General features: G+C 47.2%; 1 protein-coding gene across 1 annotated transcript in view; it reads right to left on the bottom strand.

Annotated features, from left to right (window-relative positions):
• The window catches only part of LOC142583076 (glycerophosphocholine choline phosphodiesterase ENPP6-like), a 92,159-nt gene extending 71,346 nt beyond the window's left edge, over positions 1-20,813 (bottom strand). Inside the window, exon 1 of the mRNA XM_075693365.1 lies at positions 20,211-20,813. Coding sequence (XP_075549480.1) covers positions 20,211-20,601 — 391 coding nt within the window. The 5' untranslated portion in view covers positions 20,602-20,813. The remainder of the gene's footprint in view (positions 1-20,210) is intronic.
• Positions 20,814-22,281: the final 1,468 nt, after the last annotated feature.

Genomic DNA, 22,281 nt, shown 5'->3' with positions numbered 1-22,281 from the left:
CCGGTTTTCAAAGGGATGACATTACAAATCACCACCACCACCCCTTCATCGTCGTCGTCGTCGTCGTCTTCATCATCATCATCATCATCATCATCATCATCATCATCATCATCTTCTTCTTCTTCTTCTTCTTCTTCTTCTTCTTCTTCTTCTTCTTCTTCTTCTTCTTCTTCTTCTTCTTCTTCTTCGTCGTCGTCGTCGTCGTCGTCGTAGTCTTCTTCTTCTTCTCCCTCTTCTTCTACTTCTTCTTCTTCTTCATCATCATCATCATCATCATCATCATCATCATATCAGTTTGAACTCTAAGAAGAGTTTACACCCTTTGGAGTGCCCCTTCTGCCACACAACGATAATCGTCATCTACCTTGATGCGTTTCCTTTCTTTAACGCTGCGAGCCCGGTACTTTCGAGTAACGAACGGCATGCGCGTTATCAGCGTGATAGCATTCCCGACAGGAAAGTAGCGGGCGCGGCGTTTTCAAGAAAGGAAACGCATCAAGGCAGATGACGATTATTGTTGTGTGGCAGAAGGGGCACACCAAAAGGTGTAAACTGTTCTTAGAGTGTAGAAGATAATACAAGTTAAAGCCAAATGGGTACCAAGGGAAGGGAAGTGGACGGCGGAAAATTAGGTGTGGTGATGAAATTAGGAAGTTTGCAGGCATAACTTGCGACAGACTAGCGCAAGACAGGGGTGTTCCGAAATCACTGTGAAAGGCCTTCGTCCAGGCAGTGGACGTCAAAGTAGGCTGATAATGATTATGATGACGATGATCGTTATTTCTATTGTCATCACCTCTGAAGCAGGGCGTCGACAAATAGTCACCTATAGCCTGCTTGAGCCAATCAGGTTTTACTCCATCTATAGCAGCTCTAAAATGTTCACTATCTTTACTTAATCTTCTCTCTGTCCTGATCAAAACATCTCTGACTTGTGCAGTTACCTACGCATAAGATGACACCGGCCTCATCGTTTTCTTCCGTGCTTCTTTTTTTTTTTCCTTTCCCGCCAATATTCCGAAGGTCTCTTGTTTACCTCGACTGCTGACCAGTTAACGCGCGTCGCCATCATGGAGCTTTGGATCCCGGCGCTTTCTGTTCCGTGTCGCACACAAACTGCGCAGCGCCGCGGCGCGGCGATTTCACGCGGACGCGCGGTTCGCGCGGCTCGCGCGGGCCCCGGGCACGGCTCTCTCGCGCGCGGCCCCTCAATGAGGCCATTGAGGAGGCACCCGGAATCAGCGCGCCACCCGTGGTGGCCAACAACGAACCAAGGACCCGCTCCCCGCGCTCGCCCTCTGTGCCACACACTGCGGCCATGGCGCCAGAGAATCAATTGCACCACTGTTTTCTTGCCCGCGCTGCTGCAGTAAATCCTTCTCGCTTCCATCCTTTCTGCCTTATACTCCCTCCCTCCCCCCCCTTTCTTTTTGTTCCCGTGCGTTGTTACTTTTATGCCGTTGACAGTTTTACTACCACTGTTGTGCGAGCTTTATTATTTTTTCTCTCTCGTCCTTCTCGTTCTATGCCAGTAGGGAACGCCTGCGCCGAGGGACGAATGAAAAGTAGGCGCATCCCAGCGTCGTAAAAAGAAATCGCGGCGCGCCGTTTCTCGGCAACTTCTGCGTCCCGCGCGCGGCGTCGTCGCGGCCTGCGAAGCAAGCGCCCTGCAGGCGTGCTGCACCATACGTTTGCACCATAGGAACGCCGCGCAAGCGTATTCAGTGATGTTGCATGCAGAGATTTTCGTATAGAGAATGCGGTTCCACGTAGACAATCTTGTTCCAAGTGGAGCCAGTGATGTTGCACGTAGAATTTTCTGTGTCTAGAAAATTGTTCAATGCAGAATGAGAGAGAGATAGAGGAAGGGGGAAAGGCAGGGAGGTCAACCAGAGGGGGGAGATCCGGTTTGCTACCCTACGCTGGGGAAAGAGGGGAGGGGGAGGTAAAGTGATAACAAAGTAGAGATAAAGAAAGAAAGGAGCATAGACATACAATTACAATCGGTCACTGTCCACGCATACTGTCACCGCACAGCACAGTAGCACTTGCAGCACTATAAACCTCTGTTCAGGCTACAGCCGCTTGTCCAATGAAGTTGCCCTTAAAAACTGCAACAGTGCCCTCGTCGCCCTCTGCTGTGATGGCTTGTGATGGCGGCATTTAAAAGTTCAATGCAGAAGGATTTTGTTTCATGTAATGTCAGAGATGTTCTATGCAGAAATTTCTATGTCGCGTGTAATCAGAGATGTTCCGCGTAGCAATTTTTATATGGAAAATTTTGTTCTGCACCGAATTCTCTTTGACGTAGTCAGCGATGTTCCATGTAGAAATTTTATGAAGAGAATTTCGTACTATGCAGAAAATTTTGTTCCGTGTACAGTCTGAGTTATTACTTGTAGAAAGCGCTTCTCTAAACTTAGTCAGTGATGTTCTATGCCGAGAATTTTTTCTACAGATGGATAGAGAAATTAACGACCAAAATTCGGATGAGGAAGAAAAATTCAGTGATTGCAGGGAATCCCAAGAATTGCCGAACGGAACACCAAAGCATCTGTAGCGATGAATGCATTCTGATACTGTAGTCTGTTCTCTGTGATTTGCAACTTAGCATGTGAGCGCGAAAGAGAGAAACAAAAATCATGGCCGCTTTCGGTAGTATGTCGTGCTATAGTAGTTAGTATGTAGGTAAGAGTGGAGTAAAAATAATTTGAGAAGGTAATGAGGTTAACCAGGCTGAGCCCGGTTGGCTACCCTACACTTGGAAAAGGCAGGAAGGCGAGAAACCAAGATTAGTGTTGAAGGAGATGAGGGAAAGGTCATTCACGCAAGTGCACACGAACCGACTTGAGCGTTCATCATTCAGGCACGAGTGGTACAAAACAGACGGACGCCGAACAGGGAGATACGCTGTAGCGGGACAAGGATATATAGGGTTTGAAAGAACGATGAGAGGACAAGAACGCAAAATACGCACATAAACGCGGATAAATGCACTACGGATCCTGATAACCCAGCTTGCTATCTAGTAGATTACTGCAACCATTACGGCGATTAGGCAAAGCACATGTCAAGGCTGCACAGGTTCACCATCCAATTTGATGCACGCGGCGGGCCTCGTTGGAGATTTCAACCAAGTAGGTGCAAGACGTTTAACGCAACATCGCATTCAAAGTAAACGGGTACAAGCGCACAACAGCTATGTCAAAGGTTAGGCAAGCTAGTGAACTCGAGCTATGTTTGACAACAGCGCAACAACGGGACTCACGCAGACGCAGATAAAGTAAAAGTAAAAACGAGTGATGACGGACACAGCACCGACTGACTTTGAGCTGAACATACCAAATGAAAAAAAAAATTCCATAATCCGTCACGTGACTCGACTGTCAAATGACTAAAGCAGGCAAGAGTTCATCGCTGGAAATAAAAGATGAGCAGCAGCGATCATCGTTCTCAAAGAGTCCAATGCTCCCGCCTACTTTCACCGACTATAACTACGGAGCCTAACTTTCCGAAACTGCAGCTTCGGTGGATTTATTTATTTGGCGATATTGGAAATGTTGGCATCCTTCGTCGCCCGCAGTTGTCAACCACATGGCCTCCTTTCCACAGTGGGCTATGAGTAATGACGTAGAAGAAGGCTCCGAATTAAGTACGGCCACCTGGGGTTCTTTAACACAGTCCAAAGCCCTCAACCGAAACCGTTCGCAGTGGTCGGGAACCGAACCCGCGACATCGGGCTCAGCAGCCCAGCGCCATATATATGGCCGCTGAGCGACAGCGGCGCGGGTCCTTCATCGAATGCGTCAATAAATGTAGTTGAAGTGCCTATTCACTTTACGACGTGGACAGCCTATTCGCATCGGCGCGCACGGGTGGGCCGGTGCTTCGGGGTCCCTGTATACTTGCTTCTCTCGCCTCAGAGGGCGCCTTCGAGGCCCTGAACAACGCACGTACCAACGACATTTGCGGCGACTACTCAGACGAACAGAGGAATCGGAATATCATCGATGCATGCCCCTCGGTGCCGTTTGCGGATGGTGATCGACAAAGATGATGGAAATGCTTCGTCCCAAAGCGGTCATCTCCATCGATCTCCGCCGGCGAGACTGCCGCTCTGCCCGTAGCTGCAGCGTTGTCACGGCCGTCAGGACGACGACGCACTTCTTCGCTGCGTTTGCTCTTTCGGCCCTGTCTCGCTGCGCTTTCTGCCCTATAGAGTGCGCAGTAGTCGCGGTGTGGGCGAGCGAAGTGCGCCCGACTGCATGGGACACGCCTCTACGAGTCGTGTTATCAAAGTGTCGTTTTTCTCGGCCCAAAGCGAGGTTGACCGAATGATCGCGGCTCGATGCGGTGGTACGTTATCCCGTGGGAGTCACTGGGTGCCACGTAGCGGACCAACGACGCAAAAAAACAGTTAGAGAGAGGCGGGCACGGAAATAGCGAAGAGAAGTCCGACGTAAAGGCCGGCACCTCTTGGCTCGCTGAGTGATTCAGGCAAAGGTACACGTAGGCGGAAGCACTGGCTGCGTTGGTAACGGAAAAACCCGAACGAAAGGTCACATTAATTTTTAGAGATTTCGCAGTAAGGTGTTGAGTTTCAAGGGTCGTATGGCGTTAAAGAAAAAATTGCCCCGCCATTCCGGCCCTGCGAAAGTGAATGTCCAGCGAAGCTATTGAAAACCACCACTACAACTTCTGAGGGGGGTATGTAAGGCTTGGTTGCTTTAAGAGTAATGGTAGTAATTATAATTTAGAGTAATTGTAGTAATGGGAGTAATGGTAATTTTCACTGCACGCCGCTTTGGTCATATTGCCTTTTCTTTTTCCTTTTGCCGCTCCGCGTATTCACGCTGCTCCTCGGGAGTCCTAACTATGCGTCGCGCACTTATAACTGTGCTTCAAGAACAATGAAATCAGTTGCTAGGCTGGTTCGTTTATATACGAAAGACTAGTGACGTCACTCCCCTCGTCTCAAGCTGCCGTCGCCACGGCAGCTTTCGCAACAGTAATCTTTACTGGGACACGTATGCAAGGAGTGCTACATGATTCGCGTTGTTATAAGGAGCCTTATAATCAATTGTGTGGTTCGGATGATTGTTTTGTGCTTGTTCTTTATTGAAACGAATGCTGTTCTGTATGTTGTATGCCTGAATCCAAAGAATGTATGCACCTTTCGCTTCACTTTGCTGAGTCCTTGAAACCTGCTACCCCACCGCCACGGGTCTTCACGGTATTGCACTACCCCCGATATCGGCCCACATTTTCGTCCACGGACGACGACACTAAAGATGCCGACCACAGCGAGACTAACAGCTTCGCTGTAAACTAAAGGATAAGAAAAGAACACGCGTTAAGGACAATCATTATGCTCAGAAATTGTGCTGATCTGAAGTTTCATCGCAAATACGATTTAGAGTGTGAGGACTAAAGCATGATTGGACATCACGTTTCCCAAATTTCAGGTGAAGGTAATAATAAAGACTGGAACGTATGTATCATTCATTCCTAAAGGCTACTGCGTATTTTCATGTTTGTATAACCGATAAACATCAAGCATATGTGCTCCTGTCTGTAACTGCCTCATCGCTATAACTACCAACGCTTATCCCCACTTGTTTAAGTTTGTCTGATGAAATCACATCCCAGTCTTGCGGCATCGTTTACAGCAATGGGTCTAAACGAACATTTGCCAACAAACAGCGCTCATCAGCCTTCATGCTGAGTTAAGAAAACACAATATTTTACTTACTGTTACGTCGCCGAAAAACGCAGTTGACCTTTCGGGTATAAGTGATCCTTCGTCTATAAGCCTGTCGCGTCGTGCAGTCCTTCCGTAAATGGCGTTTTTCCTCCCTTCTAGCGTTTCATTTTCTTACAGTTGCACTTTCTTAACTAAGCTTTCGGAACAGCCGAAGTCCTTAATCATCATCTAACCGTTTCTATCCATTTCCAGCTAATTAATAATGGGACATTAATAATTGAAAGAAGCCGTCAGGTTCATTTTACTTTATTCCATCCACCCATCCTTCTATTGATTTGTGTAGGCGACGAACGAAATTCATTACCGATAGTTCCCTCTCTTAATTACTACAGCGCTGCTTGGACGCACTCTTGAGCGCGTGCTCATTTATCGCTTTCCGCTGCGCTGTGCAAACACTCATGTGTGCGCGGTCATTTATTGCGAGTCTCTCAGATGTAGGTGTGCGTGTTCGCGTCGTTTTCGCATCTTTCGCTTACGCTTACGCGCCATTTCAAACGGACGCGCATGCGCACGTGTTCGCACGACGTACACCGCGCGTATACCCGAGGACGCACTCACGCATGCGCTCGCCTGAGCGCCATTGAGCGCCATTGAGCGTCACGCATGCGTGCGCATACAAGCCGAGCGGCAATTAAGGACGTGCCAACAACGCAACGCCACTGCCGAATGGCTGGCGAGGCCGCGGCTTAATTCATACAGCTTAGACCTCCCAAACACACGAGCCAGAATCGCACCGTGTTCGTTGTTTTCCTTTTTCTCTTTTTCTTCTCTTTTTTTTTTACCTACATTGCAGCCACGAGGCAGTCACCGTCACTACAGAGGGGACGCACGATGCGTGTACGCGCTACAATAGCGCACGTTTTCAGAACAGCGGAGCCAAAACACGTCGCGACGGCGGGACGTCAGCGAAAGGTTAAAGGTTGGCAGACTTCGCTACGAGGACCCTGACGCTGCAGCCATCGCATAAAAGAAGTGGAGCATCGGAGAATAAGTAGAGACGTAATAGGTGAGAGGCATAGAGAGAGGAAAGGGAATGGCGGCAAGAAAGCGACATGAGAATTAGGAAATGTTCAGTTCCGCATCACCGGCTTGACAGCAGCGATGTGAGCGCGCAATCTCGCCCGCACTTCCCCAGTTGAACGAGTTCGACGCCGTATCAGGCGGAAGGGAGGGGGCGACGCCCAGGAAGTTCCTTGCGTGGCCTCTCTTTCTCATCAGCATACCAATTTGTGCCGCCTCATAGTGAATGCAGGGTGCTATACCCCAAGTCGTCTCTGCCACGCGCTTTGCAATTCTTCGGTCGCTCGCGGCTGTTGGCCTCACGCCGGCTAGCTTCTTCGCGCAGTGCGCTCGCTTCTGGGGTGAAAAGCCTTTCAGTGAGGGCGCGTGGGCGAGCTCTTTCTGGGTGCAGGGTGGAGGCGCCGCCACTCCGTAAAAGCGCCATGGAAAGCCGTTCCGTCTTGCTTTCAGCCACTACCTCTGGCGCGGGCTTCAGTTGCCGCTCGGCTTTCTGCCGTCCCGGTGCACTTGTTCTGGCCTCTCTATCGATGGCACTCGCGTGGTTTCTTCTCCAGTGGGACGACTTTTCTTCTTGCTCCTCTTTGATCCTTCGCGCATTTCGCCCTAGAGCCGCAGCGTACTTATCTATCTATCTATCTATCTATCTATCTATCTATCTATCTATCTATCTATCTATCTATCTATCTATCTATCTATCTATCTATCTATCTATCTATCTATCTATCTATCTCTATCTATCTATCTATCTATCTATCTATCTATCTATCTATCTATCTATCTATCTATCTATCTATCTATCTATCTATATGTGCAGTGCTGTAGGATAGTATAGAAAAACGTCATGTCTACACTCGCTGCTTCATAGCATATAACAAAGGACAGTTTTACGACAAGTTGACACAAACATCCGTGCCGTTCATCCCGTTGTATACGACGACGGATCGCGGGATCGAATCCCGGCCACGGCGGCCGCGTTTCGATGGGGGCGAAATGCGAAAACACCCATGTACTTAGATTTAGGTGTACGTTAAAGAACCCCAGGGGGTCGAAATTTCCGGAGCCCTCCACTACGGCGTGCCTCATAATCAGAAAGTGGTTTTGGCACGTCAAACCCCATAATTTAATTTTTTTAACGACGACGGAGTGCATCTAACCATGATGATTACTTGTCTTCGTATCTTCTTCCATGAAATGCCTGTTACAGGAACGGGATAGGGAGAGGAGTGTTGCCATGCGCTGGAGAAGGGGGAAAGGGGAGTGAGAGATGAGAACGCTATCGAAGCTCTCGAAACGCCATTCTTAGTCCACACTCTAACTAGCCCTATACCGCTTATTTTATATCGTGTATTTGGTAATATGCGCGTATTATCTTTCTTTTTAAGTACCTGCTGTGCTGTTCTGTCTGTTTCATCGCAAGAAAGTACCAAGTCGCCCGGCCAGAAGTTTATTCATCATAGTGTTATGTTAACACTGCAAATGCGTTCTTTCATGCAATTAAGTTCCACGTGCTAGTGTTCACACTTTTTCAACGCACTCTGCAAGTGAATCGACAGACAGAAGCCAAACAATGCGCGTCTCAGGCTGGTGAAGGACTTGTTTTCGTTAGGCAACATTCACCACATTCAAAGCAATACGCACTAGTGGGCGCTTGAAGCCGGCATATGGGAAAAACAGGTCAAGTGATCGAGTGGTATTGGCTTGGCCTCAGCGTCGTGACAGGTGCTGAGCCGGCGATCAGAGTTCGCTTGATGTAATGAGTCAATGCCATAGTTGTTTTGTTGCCGGGAGTATCTTTTTTTTTTTTTACGCTTGAGGCAAGCAACGCGAAAAATAACACGACCAAGAAGGAAATGCAGAAACACCTTTACTTTCTGTCGTGTTATACTTCGCGCTGTTGGCTGCAAGAATGAAATGCTCAGTAGCGCAGCAAGCCATCCTTCTGAAGCTTTCTAGGTCTGTTTTCAGTCAAAGCTAGCGCACAACCACGGATACCCAAGAAGTATATTGGCCGTGTCCGCTTGACGTTGATGACCGGACCCACACAGTATTGCAATGGTGTAATTATATACAACGCTTCAACCCAGGTAATAAAGAGTTTCAGCTTCAGTATCTACGTGCGACTATTCATATCATAGCAATTTCTTTGTTTAGATATACTGCTCTGTTGATAGCACGAGATATAGCAGAGTGGGTACACGAAATATATAATCATCCTCACAGAATGCAGACTATACACAAAACTGCATTTCCTAACAAGGCAGCAAAAAATGAATAAAGTATGCAGTGCTAACATACGATATGATTAGACTTTGCCGGAGCAATTTCTTCACTTGGCGTTTCCCTTAGTGTACTCCCGCCTAGGTTATCTCATTTTTGTACAGTTAGAAGAAATAACAAAAGCTCAAAGCAATCCAGCACTGGTTACACAGAACAGTGTTTAAAGGCGTGCGAGACCGGCGATGCAATAGTAGACTCGTGTGCAATCATGAGCAGCATGACAAGGCGGTTATACACGCGTCTATGGGCCAAGGGACAGAGTTTCAAAATGTGGGCATGTGGAGAAGGTTAGAATTACCGGTCATAAATGCAAAAAATAATATAATTATTTCATTTGGACACTTCCAGCCTTATCTATAGCAAACCAGTGGTGTAATGCCGGCACTACAGAAGCGTAGTAAAAATCGGCAGGACTAGCGACTGATGAACTGTTTTGCAATCATTTATCGAATTCTTTAGGGATCGCTTTAATTATCCACGTGTTTGTAGTGCTTTGGCGCCGGTTAGAACAATATGCTTATATTGCACATTACAGCCGTAACTGAGATGTAATGGTACGCTTTTGTTTGTGAATTTCGTAGACTGTTTTCCTAAAGTTAATTGCCGTCTACCACACGCGCCACTCCACAAAACACGGACAACAACATTGTTTACTAACTCATTGGCCAACACCTGGCTTGAAAAACGTGCCGCACGATGTTTACTATTCATAATGACAGCACCAAGTTTGGGGAGCACATTGTGGCACACGGTGTTGAATTATTTTCGATAGTCATTGAACATGGCGTCAATATGGCCCCGATTGTTTATTGCGAAAGTGATGTAATGAGAAAATTCAATCAATGGAGTCACCGTGGAATAGCCAGCCCGAAAGCCATGTTGGAACTTCTAAAGAACGTTATTTTCGGTTAAGTGCTGTATCATGTACTTGTGAATGATAAGCTTAAGTAATTTGCAGCTGGTTAACAACAACGAGGTCGGCTTGTAGTTTAACACTACTTTTCTGCTGCCAGATTTTAAGATAGGGATGACGTTAGCACTTTCCCGGACATGTGGAACCGTCAATGAATCAAGTGATGTTTTAAATATTTATTGGTCCGGTATCTGGCATTCAATTTCATGTGGATGACGAGACGTTTTCTGCCTCGTCACTGGAGGCGGCACCTTCTGACCTTGCGCTTAAACAGAGAGCACAAGACTACGGCTTCTGAGATCGCGCCATCGGATTATGCACAAAACTCTTGCTGTAATCAAGGTTTTGTGTTGCTTAGCTGCTGGCGTTAAGGTGTCGACACCAACAGAATTATGAATGTATAGTGCCTAACTTCTTTGACTACAATGAGAGTAGCTTGCAACACGAAAATGTTTGTAGTGAATAAAACATGTAGAATCAATCGTCATTATTGCTTCCGCTGCAGTGCATATCTCTGGTATCCCACAAACTACGACACTAAAAGAGACTAAAAAAGGGAGGCGGCCGCATTACGTCCTTCTATACGGTGCAACCAAGTTCAACCAAGAACCGTCGCTCTCCTTGAATGATTATTATAATTTATGGGCTGAAGCTGCATCTTGACTCAAGGGAAAAGGCGTAGCGGAGTGTTCAAGGTAAGCTACGCCGCTACTTATCAAGCGCTTTCGCAGTTGCGCGCTGAGGTAATTTCAAATTTAACGTTCTCGGTCATCATTGTGCCCGTTAGGTTCAGAAACATAAACTGTGCATTCGGAACTTAAAAGCCAACACAAATTTAAGCGGCCGAGAAATGACAAAGTGCTGACTTACAACTGATGTTAATCCATATATTACGCGATAACAACGGGCTGCTTTATTTTACCATACAGATTTTTTTATGAGAGTAATAAAAGCTAGAGCGCAACGCAAGTAGCATTCTTGCATATCAACCATCAGGCAAGGCGAACGCGCTTTGCCAGCTATTATTGAAACTGGGCAGAATAATTATCGGGTTACAATTTACCTGTTGGCATTGCAGCATAGAGAAAGACGTTTAATATGGCACAGTTTGAGGTAGTAATATACAAATCGTGACATTCGTCATCAAGTTGATCGAATGCCAAGACCAGCCAATATCAAAACCGAGCCCGCTATATAGGAGCACCAGAAAGACAGACCCCGCGCTTACGTCAGACGGAAATGCCCCGTGACGAACTGCGTGACGAAGTTCGAGTGACGGCAAGGCACGACTGATAGTGTGACGGCGTTGTCCTGCTTGCCACGCAGAATGGCAGGTAACCTAACCAGTATACGAGCAAGCCGGTTAGCATAGGCGCGCGATGTCTGGTGTGACAGGCACAATGAGAGAAACAAAGGGGTGGGAAAGGCAGGGGGGTTAACCGGAAAACATTCTGGTTGGCTATCCGTTTTACTGGGGTAGGGTATAAGGCAAATGGTAGACGGAAAGAATAGCACAGTGGCACACTTCTGCATTATGCATAGCTTTGTTGTAAGGTCACCGTGCTATAGTATACCCAAACATGGACGCCACGATGACGTCAGTGCACGACATCAGACCCCAGCACATTCTATTGCTCTTTGACCGTGACTGCTTTTCACTGGATCATCACTGTGATCAAATTGTAACTCTGTGCAAGACGCGCCTGTTCTGTTATCGTGCTCTTCCGTAACTTGTTTATGCAGCTTTCTGTACGTGTTAGTGCCCCAACATGATGGCCACGACGACGTCAATGAAAACTATGTATGGAAAAAGTGCTGCGATCGTTGCCCTAGGGATTTCATGGTACACAGCCAAGTAGTGAGGCTTAGGTCACAATGGTCGTAGCGGCCGTGGGAATTACCGGCAGCTCCAGGCTAGCCGCACGATTGCACTCACCCCGAGTGAAGAGCATACATTCACGTATGAACAATAATATGCTCCACTATTGAACGCAACAACCACTTAATGTTCGAGCTAACATTACGAAGTCAAGTTCTTCCGACCAGGCGGTGGCTGATACAACGTTTACAACATGCCCGGTTATTGATAAAAGATTAGTCTGCGCACTGTCTCATCAAACACGAGCAACAATCGGAGCTGGCATACCAATTAGACATTCCCTTTAAGAGCGGACCCTTCCGCGTACGCTTCGCCTTTTGTCGTAAGACAAAGATACGTCGTGGACCCCCCGCAGGATTCCTTCATTACTTCCCGCCGAATGCGATATCTTTCAATCTGCGAACGAAGCAGGCGGGACCCCCCGCGAGGGGAATCGGCGTCGACCCATACTTCCTGCATATAGTTCTCGCGATGCGACATCACCCCCCCCCCCTCGCTTCTTTTCCCCTTTCTCGCTAAGCGTCGCTCCTTGTGTTACGGCCGCGAGCGTTATTAACGAGTGCGTCGCCATTCGTCCCGACCTTCGGTGTTTTGAGGAGATTTCTTTTCCTTGTTCTTTGCTTTACATTCATCTTCTGTCTTTGTCGCAGCCCGCTGCTCGCTCTTTCGATTTGAGCTGAGCTGAAAATAATTGGAAGCCTTCGACGCGTGAGCGCACCAGCGGAACCTGAACTCGGTGATTGGCGAATGAATAGAAACGTGCCGCGCTATAGCGCAGCTCGGCCTTGGCGCATTGCATGGCCGTTCTCCTTTTTTTTCGGCATGGCTTTATTCCGGCCGCATAGCTTTAATCGAAGCACTTGCTTAGGGGGGATCAATATTGATGGACTCACCGTCCAGTCTTGCGAGGGAGAGAAACGCCAAAAAAAGAAGAAAAAAAAAGAGAGAGACGACGATAGAGACAGAGAAATTGCTGCACGTTGAGTTGGCTCGAAACAAAGGGACGAAAAGGAACTACTGACGTTGCGGGTTTTTTTGAGGCACGCTCTTCCAGGCGTGCCACACTGGAAGCGAACCCGTAATTGGTTTCTGACTTAGGCTAAAAGTTACGGCTATTGTTGCACCGCCACAGACATGACGTCAGGCGGTACAAATTGTTCTCTATGCCCAATGGTTTCTTTCACCAGGTCATTGTAAAATTGGATTATCAGTACCTGTCATCTTATCCCTTAACCTGTGCTCCTGCTAACCGGTGCAGAGTACCCAGCATCAAGTATACTTGTCTACTTGACTCGTTAAAGTGCCTAAGGAACCTGAGAGTTGACAGTGTTTTTTTTTTTTTCAAGAAAAACGCAATCACTGACAGGGACGAACTAACCGCTGGAATACTCTGACGACGCACCGTAAACGAGCAAAGTGCGCAGCTGCCGCTGAATTTATTTCTGCTTCGCCGGTTCGAGTAATGACTTGCACTCTCAATTAGGATATCCATTTCTTTCCATTTTTTAAGTATTGTAGGACGCACGTTGCGACGGAATAATGACGTCGTTGGTTCCACCTTTAAGCCGCTATTTTGTTTTTTTTCTTTTTGTACTTGAGAGAAAGGCCAACAAAGGATGGCTAGTACCTCTAGAAGCGATAAGAACGTAAATAAGAGCACAGGTAAGAGAGATTGTGAAGGACATTGAAGCAATCTCCAGATGTTTGTTCAGCCTTTCACTTTGTCGTGGCCTTTAAAACACAGCACGCATCGCCTCCTCTCGTGGAATGGCAGATCTTCGTCCCGTAATCAGGTTGGTCTTAATACGAGTCTGAACGTAAGCTATTCGCAGCACTAGAATTAAAAACTGATGCGGGGAGCTATTTGCCAGCAATGCAAGCTAGCCAAACCGGCACGAATTGCTCTAAACGTGTTCCAGGAATTCGCGCTTTAGGTTTACTATAAGTTCGTTCATTCAACTCCCCTAAACGAAGATGTGTCCACAACATCCTCTATATAACAGAACTATTCCAATAAACTTCTCTGTAAGTTTTCTTTCTAACCCTTCTTTCTTTTCTTTCCATTTTTTTGAGCGTTTAACACCTTATAGCAGTCGTTGCTATGCTACTGCGCTCCGTTAACAACTTAACTTTTTTTGCCTTATAAAGCTGGAGAAGAAGATAAAATCTCGCATTGATATTTTTCGAAGTACTTCCTATTAACTTAACAGACTTATCTGATGTTTGTGTCTTGTGAAATACGAAGACGACTGTAAACGTTAGTCGCATTTTGTAAATGCGGAATGCGAACCAATTCGTGTACTGAGACTTTGGCAAACGTTAAAATCGCCAAGTGTTCAAAACTATGCCAAAGCCATTTAGTGTGGCATATAACGTAAGTGTCGGGTGGCCTTGAGTCCCCAAACTTCGTCACTCAGGTTGCATAGTCGTAACAATTCCAATAAATAAACAAACGTTTGATGCATCCATAGCGGGAATATAACTATGAAGTCATATATTCTACATGCGTGGTGATAGTTTTTATGTCTGATGAATTAAAAAAAAATCGCCTATTGCAAATAACCTAATTCTAATCCTTGTGGTCAATTTTTCAGAGAGGTGTACATTATGCACGAGAAACCATCAAACGCCCATATCCAAATAACTAAACTATGACTAATTAAAATTAATTTGGGGACGGCACATTTTGCAATTTACGAATTATAGCAGGCGAGTTTGCAAGGCGTATCCAATAGGAACGAATTTCCAGAATGACACCAATTTGGAGATATGCGTCCTCAGACGAGCCGTAAAAATGCAATATCGTTTCACTTAAATGAAAAAAAAAACCCAAAAAGCACGAAAAAAAAAGCTTTTTATGCGTTGAAGCACTAAACTAACTATAACGCCCACGTATATCATGCCACATCGTGGTAAATGATATCGCGTAATGTCTCTTCCTGGAGGTTCATTCCACATGGATAAGTCTCGCAAACTCAACGTCTACAATTCGTAAATTGCAATATGAGTCATAAAGTAAATAATTAGGAAGCTAATTAGAGAAATTTCGTTAGTTATTTGAATATGTGTTTCGATTTCTCGTGCTAGTAATGTTTGCCTCTTTGAATAATCCAGCTGAAGGAGAATAATTATGCCATCTACAACAGGCGATTTTTAAAAATTCTAGGAAAGCTTAAAAATGATCACTCCGTATATACATCTGGTAGCTTGTCAAACCAGCAGCCATACAAATCTAGCTAGATTCAAGTTAAAAACTGCACTCCTATTACGGCAAAAGTGTGATTTGCCAGCCGTATAGCACCAAGAAACGGCTGCTCTTTCTCTTCTTTTTCTAAGAAGTTACCATGCCCTACCCCCTGCCCCATTTTCCTCTCCGCCCTCAATGAAAGCGCCTCTGAGCTGCAAGCATCTGGACAGGATTCCAGAAGAAAGAAGCCCCTTTGTGAGACACGCTGAGCAGCTGGACCAACAAGGGATGAGAGAGCCCTCCTAGTGCGCATGCGTGACAGAGAAGATGCGAGAAATGAACGCGGAATGCGTGGTACTCGGTATACGAACACGCGACGTCGAGCCCCTGACTGCACGCGTCTTGTAGTGGCACGTTGTGTGACAAGCGTGTCTATCTTCACATCGCCGATCTGCGCGATCGCCGCAACCGCAGTGTGGCTTCTCTTTTGAAAGCCGTTCCCTTCTTCCGCCACGAATCTGTTTGTGTTTGTCGCGGGAAATGACGTTACGCTATTCTATACGCGAGGTTTACGCCTTTGATTGTGGAAATTGTTTCATCTGGTACAACTCGCAGTATGCGGTAATTGCAGTAGGTGTTCTTACTTTAGGTGGAACTAAAATTTGAAAAAAAAAAGATTTATATTTACTTTTTTACAATAGTGTTCTTTTTTATGTCGAACACTTCTTTTTTAATCCCCTCAAAGAGTGCTCGAATTGCGTTACTGCAGGTGAATGGTGTGCCCAGGCGGACATCAGTAGCAAGAAAAACGAATGCAGTTGATCGTATGATTAAACTAATTATATTAATTGACCTTTTGGTTGCGAACATTACAGCACATGGCTATTTGTAAAGTTGTATAGGAAGCCTTCGTAAAAGTATTGTTCCATGCTTCTACAATTCAAAATGACTCTGTAGACCGAAATAACTGGCGTCAAATTATTCGTTCAATTTACCTCATTACGCATGCGACACAGCGAAGTGCGGCTAGCGGTGCATGTCTCTGTAACGTGGAAAGATGGCGTAAAATTAAGCTGCCATTGCGCTTCCGTCTTTCTACGACCCGATTCTGATTGGCGCTTTCTGCAGCCCACGATTATTATTATTATTATTATTATTATTATTATTATTATTATTATTATTATTATTATTATTATTATTATTATTATTATTATTATTATTTGTGAACACATATGCACAATTAACAGGAAAGGGAAAGCGAGGAGCAGGCTGGCAACTGCCACCGGAAGGGGCACAACGCCTGCCTGCTCTTCAGAAGGGAGGTGCCAGCAACACAGAAATGGAAGATAGGAAGTATGGGAGGTAAGAGGAAAGGAAGAGCAACAGGACAAATCTAAAGACTAAAGTAGAACACAGTACAGATAACACACAGTAGGGGCTGAACACAGAATTTTTACCAAGAAAGATATTAAGGAACACGTCATATACTGGTTCCCGGCACACTTAGGACCAAAGATCGGCGACGTCCCCAAGCTTAACGAGGTGGTGCACGAGGCTGCGCGCGCGCTTACAGACCGCGCGGCTTCACCCGGCCACTCGGAGAACAAGGGCGCCCCCACTACATACAATGAAATCACGAAACATTACTACCTACAACGTAGAGAGTATAGCTCGCCACACCGCACGCTCACTCGAGCTCAGGCGGTTACACTCGGAATGCTACAAACAGACACATATCCCACGCAAAACCGAGTACACCATTACATGCCTGAGCTCTACGACAAGTCTTATTGCACCAGTTGCAATACATCCCTTAACGTCTATCATTTACTCTGGCCGTGCTCGCAAGCTCACATAAATTGCGAACAGGACAAGCGCAAGTTTGAGGAAGCAATCCGGAGCGAAGAACTAGCTCCCCTACTCTGGGCCGTCTAGCAGGTCCACGACAACGCCAGGAAACTCAACCTCCCGGTTCCGTCGTGGGAGACGCCCACTCCATGAGAGCCCAAAGCTCTCGTGGCCTGCAGGACCTCGAATAAAGTTTATTTCCTTCCTTCCTTCCGCGGGCCGCGGTTTCGCGCGTATGTTGAGGAGAATTTGAGAAATAATTTGATGACAGTTATCTTGCTACACGTGGCCATTTTTGAAATGTATAAGCACGGGACTATACTTTCATGATGATTTCCTTCAACTGACTACTTCAAATATTAACTGTAATGCTTGTCACTAGTAGTTGATTAACGCAATTAGTGTGAGTGAGTGAGTGAGTGAGTGAGTGAGTGAGTGAGTGAGTGAGTGAGTGAGTGAGTGAGTGAGTGAGTGAGTGAAACAACTTTATTCGGTCCGCAATAGACGCTAGTAAACTCAACGTCACCTGGCTAGGCCCACTCGGGGACCATCAGGTCACAGACTTTCTATTTCCAAATGATGTCGGCCTGGGCAGATGGTTAATCTATAGTAACGCATATCGAGCAATATAAGCCGTTGAACGATATGGTTATGCTTAAATTATCTACCGTCAGCAACTGTTGGCTATGTGCCATTTGTTTCCTTATTAAATTTGATCTTGCTAAGCGCCCTTCGTTGTCCTAATTTTTTGCATAGATCAATAAATACAGTTGTAAACATCTATTGTACTTCTCTTCTGCTATATATATTGCGAATGAATGTAAAAGGAATGCACATAAAAGGAATGCAAAAGGAATGCACATAAAATTTTCGACGAAAGATATTAGAGAGTTTTAGAATAGGGGCCCCAATAGTTTGGCGCCCAAAAGAGCTTTGCGGGTGTTAGCCTTGGGGCCCGCAGGAGTGAATAGGTTTAGAATAGGGCTTTGCGTTTGCGGATAGCGTCTTGCGCTGACAGCGCCATTACGGCGTCAAAGAAAAGCTATTAGAAATAATTGAATAAAATATACCACTTTATGATATTTACTTTCATGTATTACAATTATTTAGAGGTTATTTAGAGGTTACTCTGTAAGCAGCAAACAATTACTTGCCCTTAGTTTTGAGTAACCAACATTACGTACCTTCACCAGTCATGCTAAGCCATGTTTAGGATACGAGCCATAAAATCCGCAATCGAATTCGAAATCAGCGGCGTCTAATGAATCAATCTTCATAACACACGCTGGTTGAAAGAAATCGATAACCGCAGTCACCTCTCCTAGCTTGCGAAGTTCACGCGTTACCACGAATTGAACCCAGTTTGGTGCTAGGTTATAGCCGTTGCTTCGATGAGTGCCCGCCATGTTTGTTTACGCAAATCTTTTGGGGCAATTTTTGGGGCTGCCGCTAAATCAGTGAAATAGCGTGCCCAACGCAAAACCCAAACGCAGTTTGTGTCTCGCGCATGCGCAGTGGCTTCGACGCTATTTCCTTAGGGCCCCAAAACGTTTGGGGCCCCTATTTTAATGCTGTGTATTGATTTTCTTGGAAATATTTTGAGGCAACCTATCATTCTTAAAACAGTTAAAGCAGTTAAGCAGAAGCATCATGTATTGCTACGTAAATACGTGCGCTAAGTATTACGCGAACCCGTTGGAGCCCTATGCATAGGCGCGTGACACAGAGGCAGTTGAGCATAGCCAGCGCTTCAGAGGGAATGGGGCACGTGTTACAAAGAAAGACAACGGGTCGTTGTACCAACAGTGCAAAAGTGTACTAATAATGGGCACAGAAGTGAGAGGCTTAACGGACTGTACAACAAGAAGGATGCCATTTCAACCCACATACCGCAGAACACGTGTTCAAAGCGTTACAAACAAACACAAAGGGCCATAGTTCCAACAGCGCAAGGGTGCACAAATAATGTCCACAGTATTGAGAGGCTTAACGGTCTGTACAACAAGAGTGCCATTTCAACCCACATCCCGCTGAGCAATGGTATCTCTACTCAGTCACTTCTTTAAGCTTCGATAACCATGTAACGCACATACATCGTCTTCGAAGGCACTGATGTGCACGCCATCTGTCCATTGGGCTAGAATTTAGCATTCGGGAAAAATAGGGAAATCATAATTTGCTCACGCCACTTCAAAAATACCTCACTTTCTTGTCGCTGCTCTTTTCCTGATCGTGTTACGCCCTCTGATTCGTATTGAACTCACTTCTTCAGTTCAGCGTGTTACAGGTAGTTTCGGTGCACTCTGTCGCAGCTAAGGGCTGAAGTACTAACTGTCTTTATCGGATATGTGATGTCGCAGCGATTTCAGTGTCGTCAGGCCTCACTACCTTACATCACCTACAAATCTGTTTGTTTGGTTTCGTTCATATCGATTCAACACTTCTCGCATTTGGAGCAGCGACTGACGAAATACGCTGAAGGCTAAATCATTCTTGTCAACATCGTCATTGACAAATCTGATGTCATACTTCTTGCTGTTCTTCAATCGCAAGCTACAACCGCCTGTTCCGAGGTGGCGGGTGTTCATAGGTGTTGACCTATGACGGGCAACAGGAAAATCCTCACAGTCATCGCTTGCGTAAATGTCAGTGTCTCGGAACGATGAATGAACCACCAATTCCGCTTTTCACTCTGAGTCCAAGATGTTTTGTGTAGCATCAGCGAACTAACGACGCGCATGGTACGAGGAACAACCCGCTGTAGATTCGCTTTATATTTCGAGTTTCCGTCACTTGTCACCCTGATGCAAAACTCTCCGGACGGCAAGCAGTGCATCGACATTGTTTTTGTTTGTCTTCCAGAGCACAGAAAAACGGTTGCCCTAAGCGACGCTTTCGAATGACGGTTCTTAATGCGAGTCTTGAATGAACTCCTAAAGGGGTCCAAACTTTGAACCATTGTGCTTTTTTAATATAAAAGCGCTGGTACTGGTAAACAGTTGTAGCGACTCGTGTCCCTCGTCACTGGCTACAGGCGGTTCCGCGTTTTACTGGTTAAACTGTGGAATTAAATGCGTGTTTCTTTTTGACATTCTTGGTCTGTTAGTGAAGCTGATGAGGCAGAGGGATTTCACCGCTAGGAATGAAGAAACCGAACGAGGAAATTTCGCAAGTGTGGTGGCATGCTGAAAAAAAAAAAAACGAAACTTCTTGCGAAAGACAAAGAAGCTTGGCGTCAGTAGGCAATCGTTCGCGTATACAGACGGGCATCGAAGCTACGCCAAATATCCTGCGTCTCGTCCGGCCATTAGTGTACACGTACCTGTGGCAATGCTGTACGCGTTTGGGTACGGGCTGGACGGGAACACCGGCAGCACGTACTCGGCGCGGATGCCCGCTTGGGCCATTCGCGCGAATCCCTGATGCACGGCGTGGTCGATGTAGTCGGCCCTGACGCCCTGCACCAGAATCACGAGCAGCTTGGCCCTCGCCGTCGGCTGCTCCTCGTCCGATGACGAAGGACTCCGAGGGTGGCGACGACCGTCGCTGGTGGTGTCGGTCGCCGCGTTGGTGACGCCGGCCATCGCCAGGCACCACAGGATCCACCACCAGCACAGGGCGGTGGGCATGGCCTGTCCCTTAGGACGACGAGTTGCGAGCAGCGGGCACAGCACGATCGATAGCAGCGGCCGCGGCGCGGGACGTCTCGCCATGCTGGTGCGCTCCGCGCGTCGTCGTTTGTCCGGCTGCGGAGAAGTGCGCCCGCCGCTGGCGCGCTCGCACCCGCTTGCTCGCCCGGGCGCTCCTCCGGTTCTTTCGCTCTCCCTCTCTCCCGCTACTCCTTCGGAGGAGCGCGTTTCTCTCGCAGATTTTCGGGGCCGCGTCCCGTCCCGTTCCCGGCGTCGACGCTCGCTCGCTCGCTCGTCGGCGGCGCCCGTTCCCCAGCCGCTTCCAGAAAGCGTCCCGCGCCAGTTCCGAACTGCGCATCAGCTACTCTTCCTCCTCGCATCGAGGTCCCTTCAATTTCTTTCTCTCTCTCTCTCCTTTTTCCGTCTTGCTTCTCCCTCAGTCTTTCAGAAGGGGGGAGAGATTAGAGCATCCCTTCCGCCACTTCCCTTGCCCACCCGCTTCTACCCTTTCCCTTCGCTCCCGGTGCTCTTCTTTCGACATCCTCTCGGGTCCTCCCGTGTTTCTTTCTTTTCTCCTTCGCATGCGCGCCGATTGGAAATCCGTCCCGAGGCAGGCTTCCTAGCAAAAAAGACGGCCCGCGCTTCCCATGTCGCATGAGTATCGCTTCCTGTTTTTCTTGCCCGCTGCAAAGAAAGCTTTGCCGCAATCTCTTCTCTCCTAAGTGGTCTCACCAACCGTTGGTCTCAGTCGCGACCGCTTCTCAGCTCTTTGTACTCGAGAGACACTGGGCGGCCTGGGCGCAGTTTCTCCTTCCCTTCTCCCACGCAAGAGATCACCTCCTCACTTAAGTATTCCCTCAACTCATTGCTCTAACCCTCCCCGTTCTGTGGTGTCGCGCCCTACATGGCTCTCTTTCCGGGAGGAGGGCGTGTCGAGTAGGGAAGCAAAAGGGTGACCCGTCGCAGAGGGAAGGGATGCGGGAAAGGTCCTCCTCCTTCCTCGGCGGTTCTCTCTGCGGCTGAGGAAAACAGACGCAAGACGGGCCTCGCCTAACCCGGACACGAATGTTCTAGGACGGCTGTACGTAGAAGCTGTACGCTTCAGAACGAGAGAGCGCGCAGGGCATGGGCGAGGAGTAGCAGCGAAGCAAGGGTCCCTTCTGGCTCGGACATCACGCACAATTCAGGCAAAATGCAGCTAAGAATGAGCTCGGTGAAATGGCTGGCGAGTGAGGAGAAGAGTGGGGGCTGAGGACGCTGCAAAAGCTGTATGTTCGTGGAGGATACGAGCGATTTTGTTCGAGTCGGCTTTTATTCCTCTGTTTGGCGTCCCCGTCCGCTTGCTCTCGTGCCTTGATTTCCTTTGTGTTCACTGGCTCCTTGCGTGTCCTATTTATACGGGACCACGTTGTCGCTGATGTATCCCCGCCCTCTCTTCCATGCCGTTCCTTCTCCGAAGAATTCTTTCAATTGCTACCCCTCCGCTGATCCCCATTCTCGCATTCGAATGCTGCTTTGAATTTATGTCTAGGCCACAGACGATCTCTTTGTGCTTCTATGGGCTTTTCTTCGAGCGTTTCCCGCATAGCGGTGGGTGGTCGCGTCGTGGAACTGCATGGTTGGTGGCGTGTTCATTTTGCCGGCCTAGGCCACTGACATCTCTTGCCCTTCCGCAAGCATTTTTTTTTTTATGACAACGATGTTTCGCTGGAGGAGGAGGAGCGTTAAAAACATGGGAAAAAGCTGTGTCCTCTTTTTTAGGCT

Source organism: Dermacentor variabilis, chromosome 5 (genome assembly GCF_050947875.1).
Source record: "Dermacentor variabilis isolate Ectoservices chromosome 5, ASM5094787v1, whole genome shotgun sequence".
NCBI classification, from domain to species: Eukaryota; Metazoa; Arthropoda; class Arachnida; order Ixodida; family Ixodidae; genus Dermacentor; species Dermacentor variabilis.
Note: the sequence above shows the minus strand (reverse complement) of the source record. Positions and strands in the feature narration are given on the sequence as shown.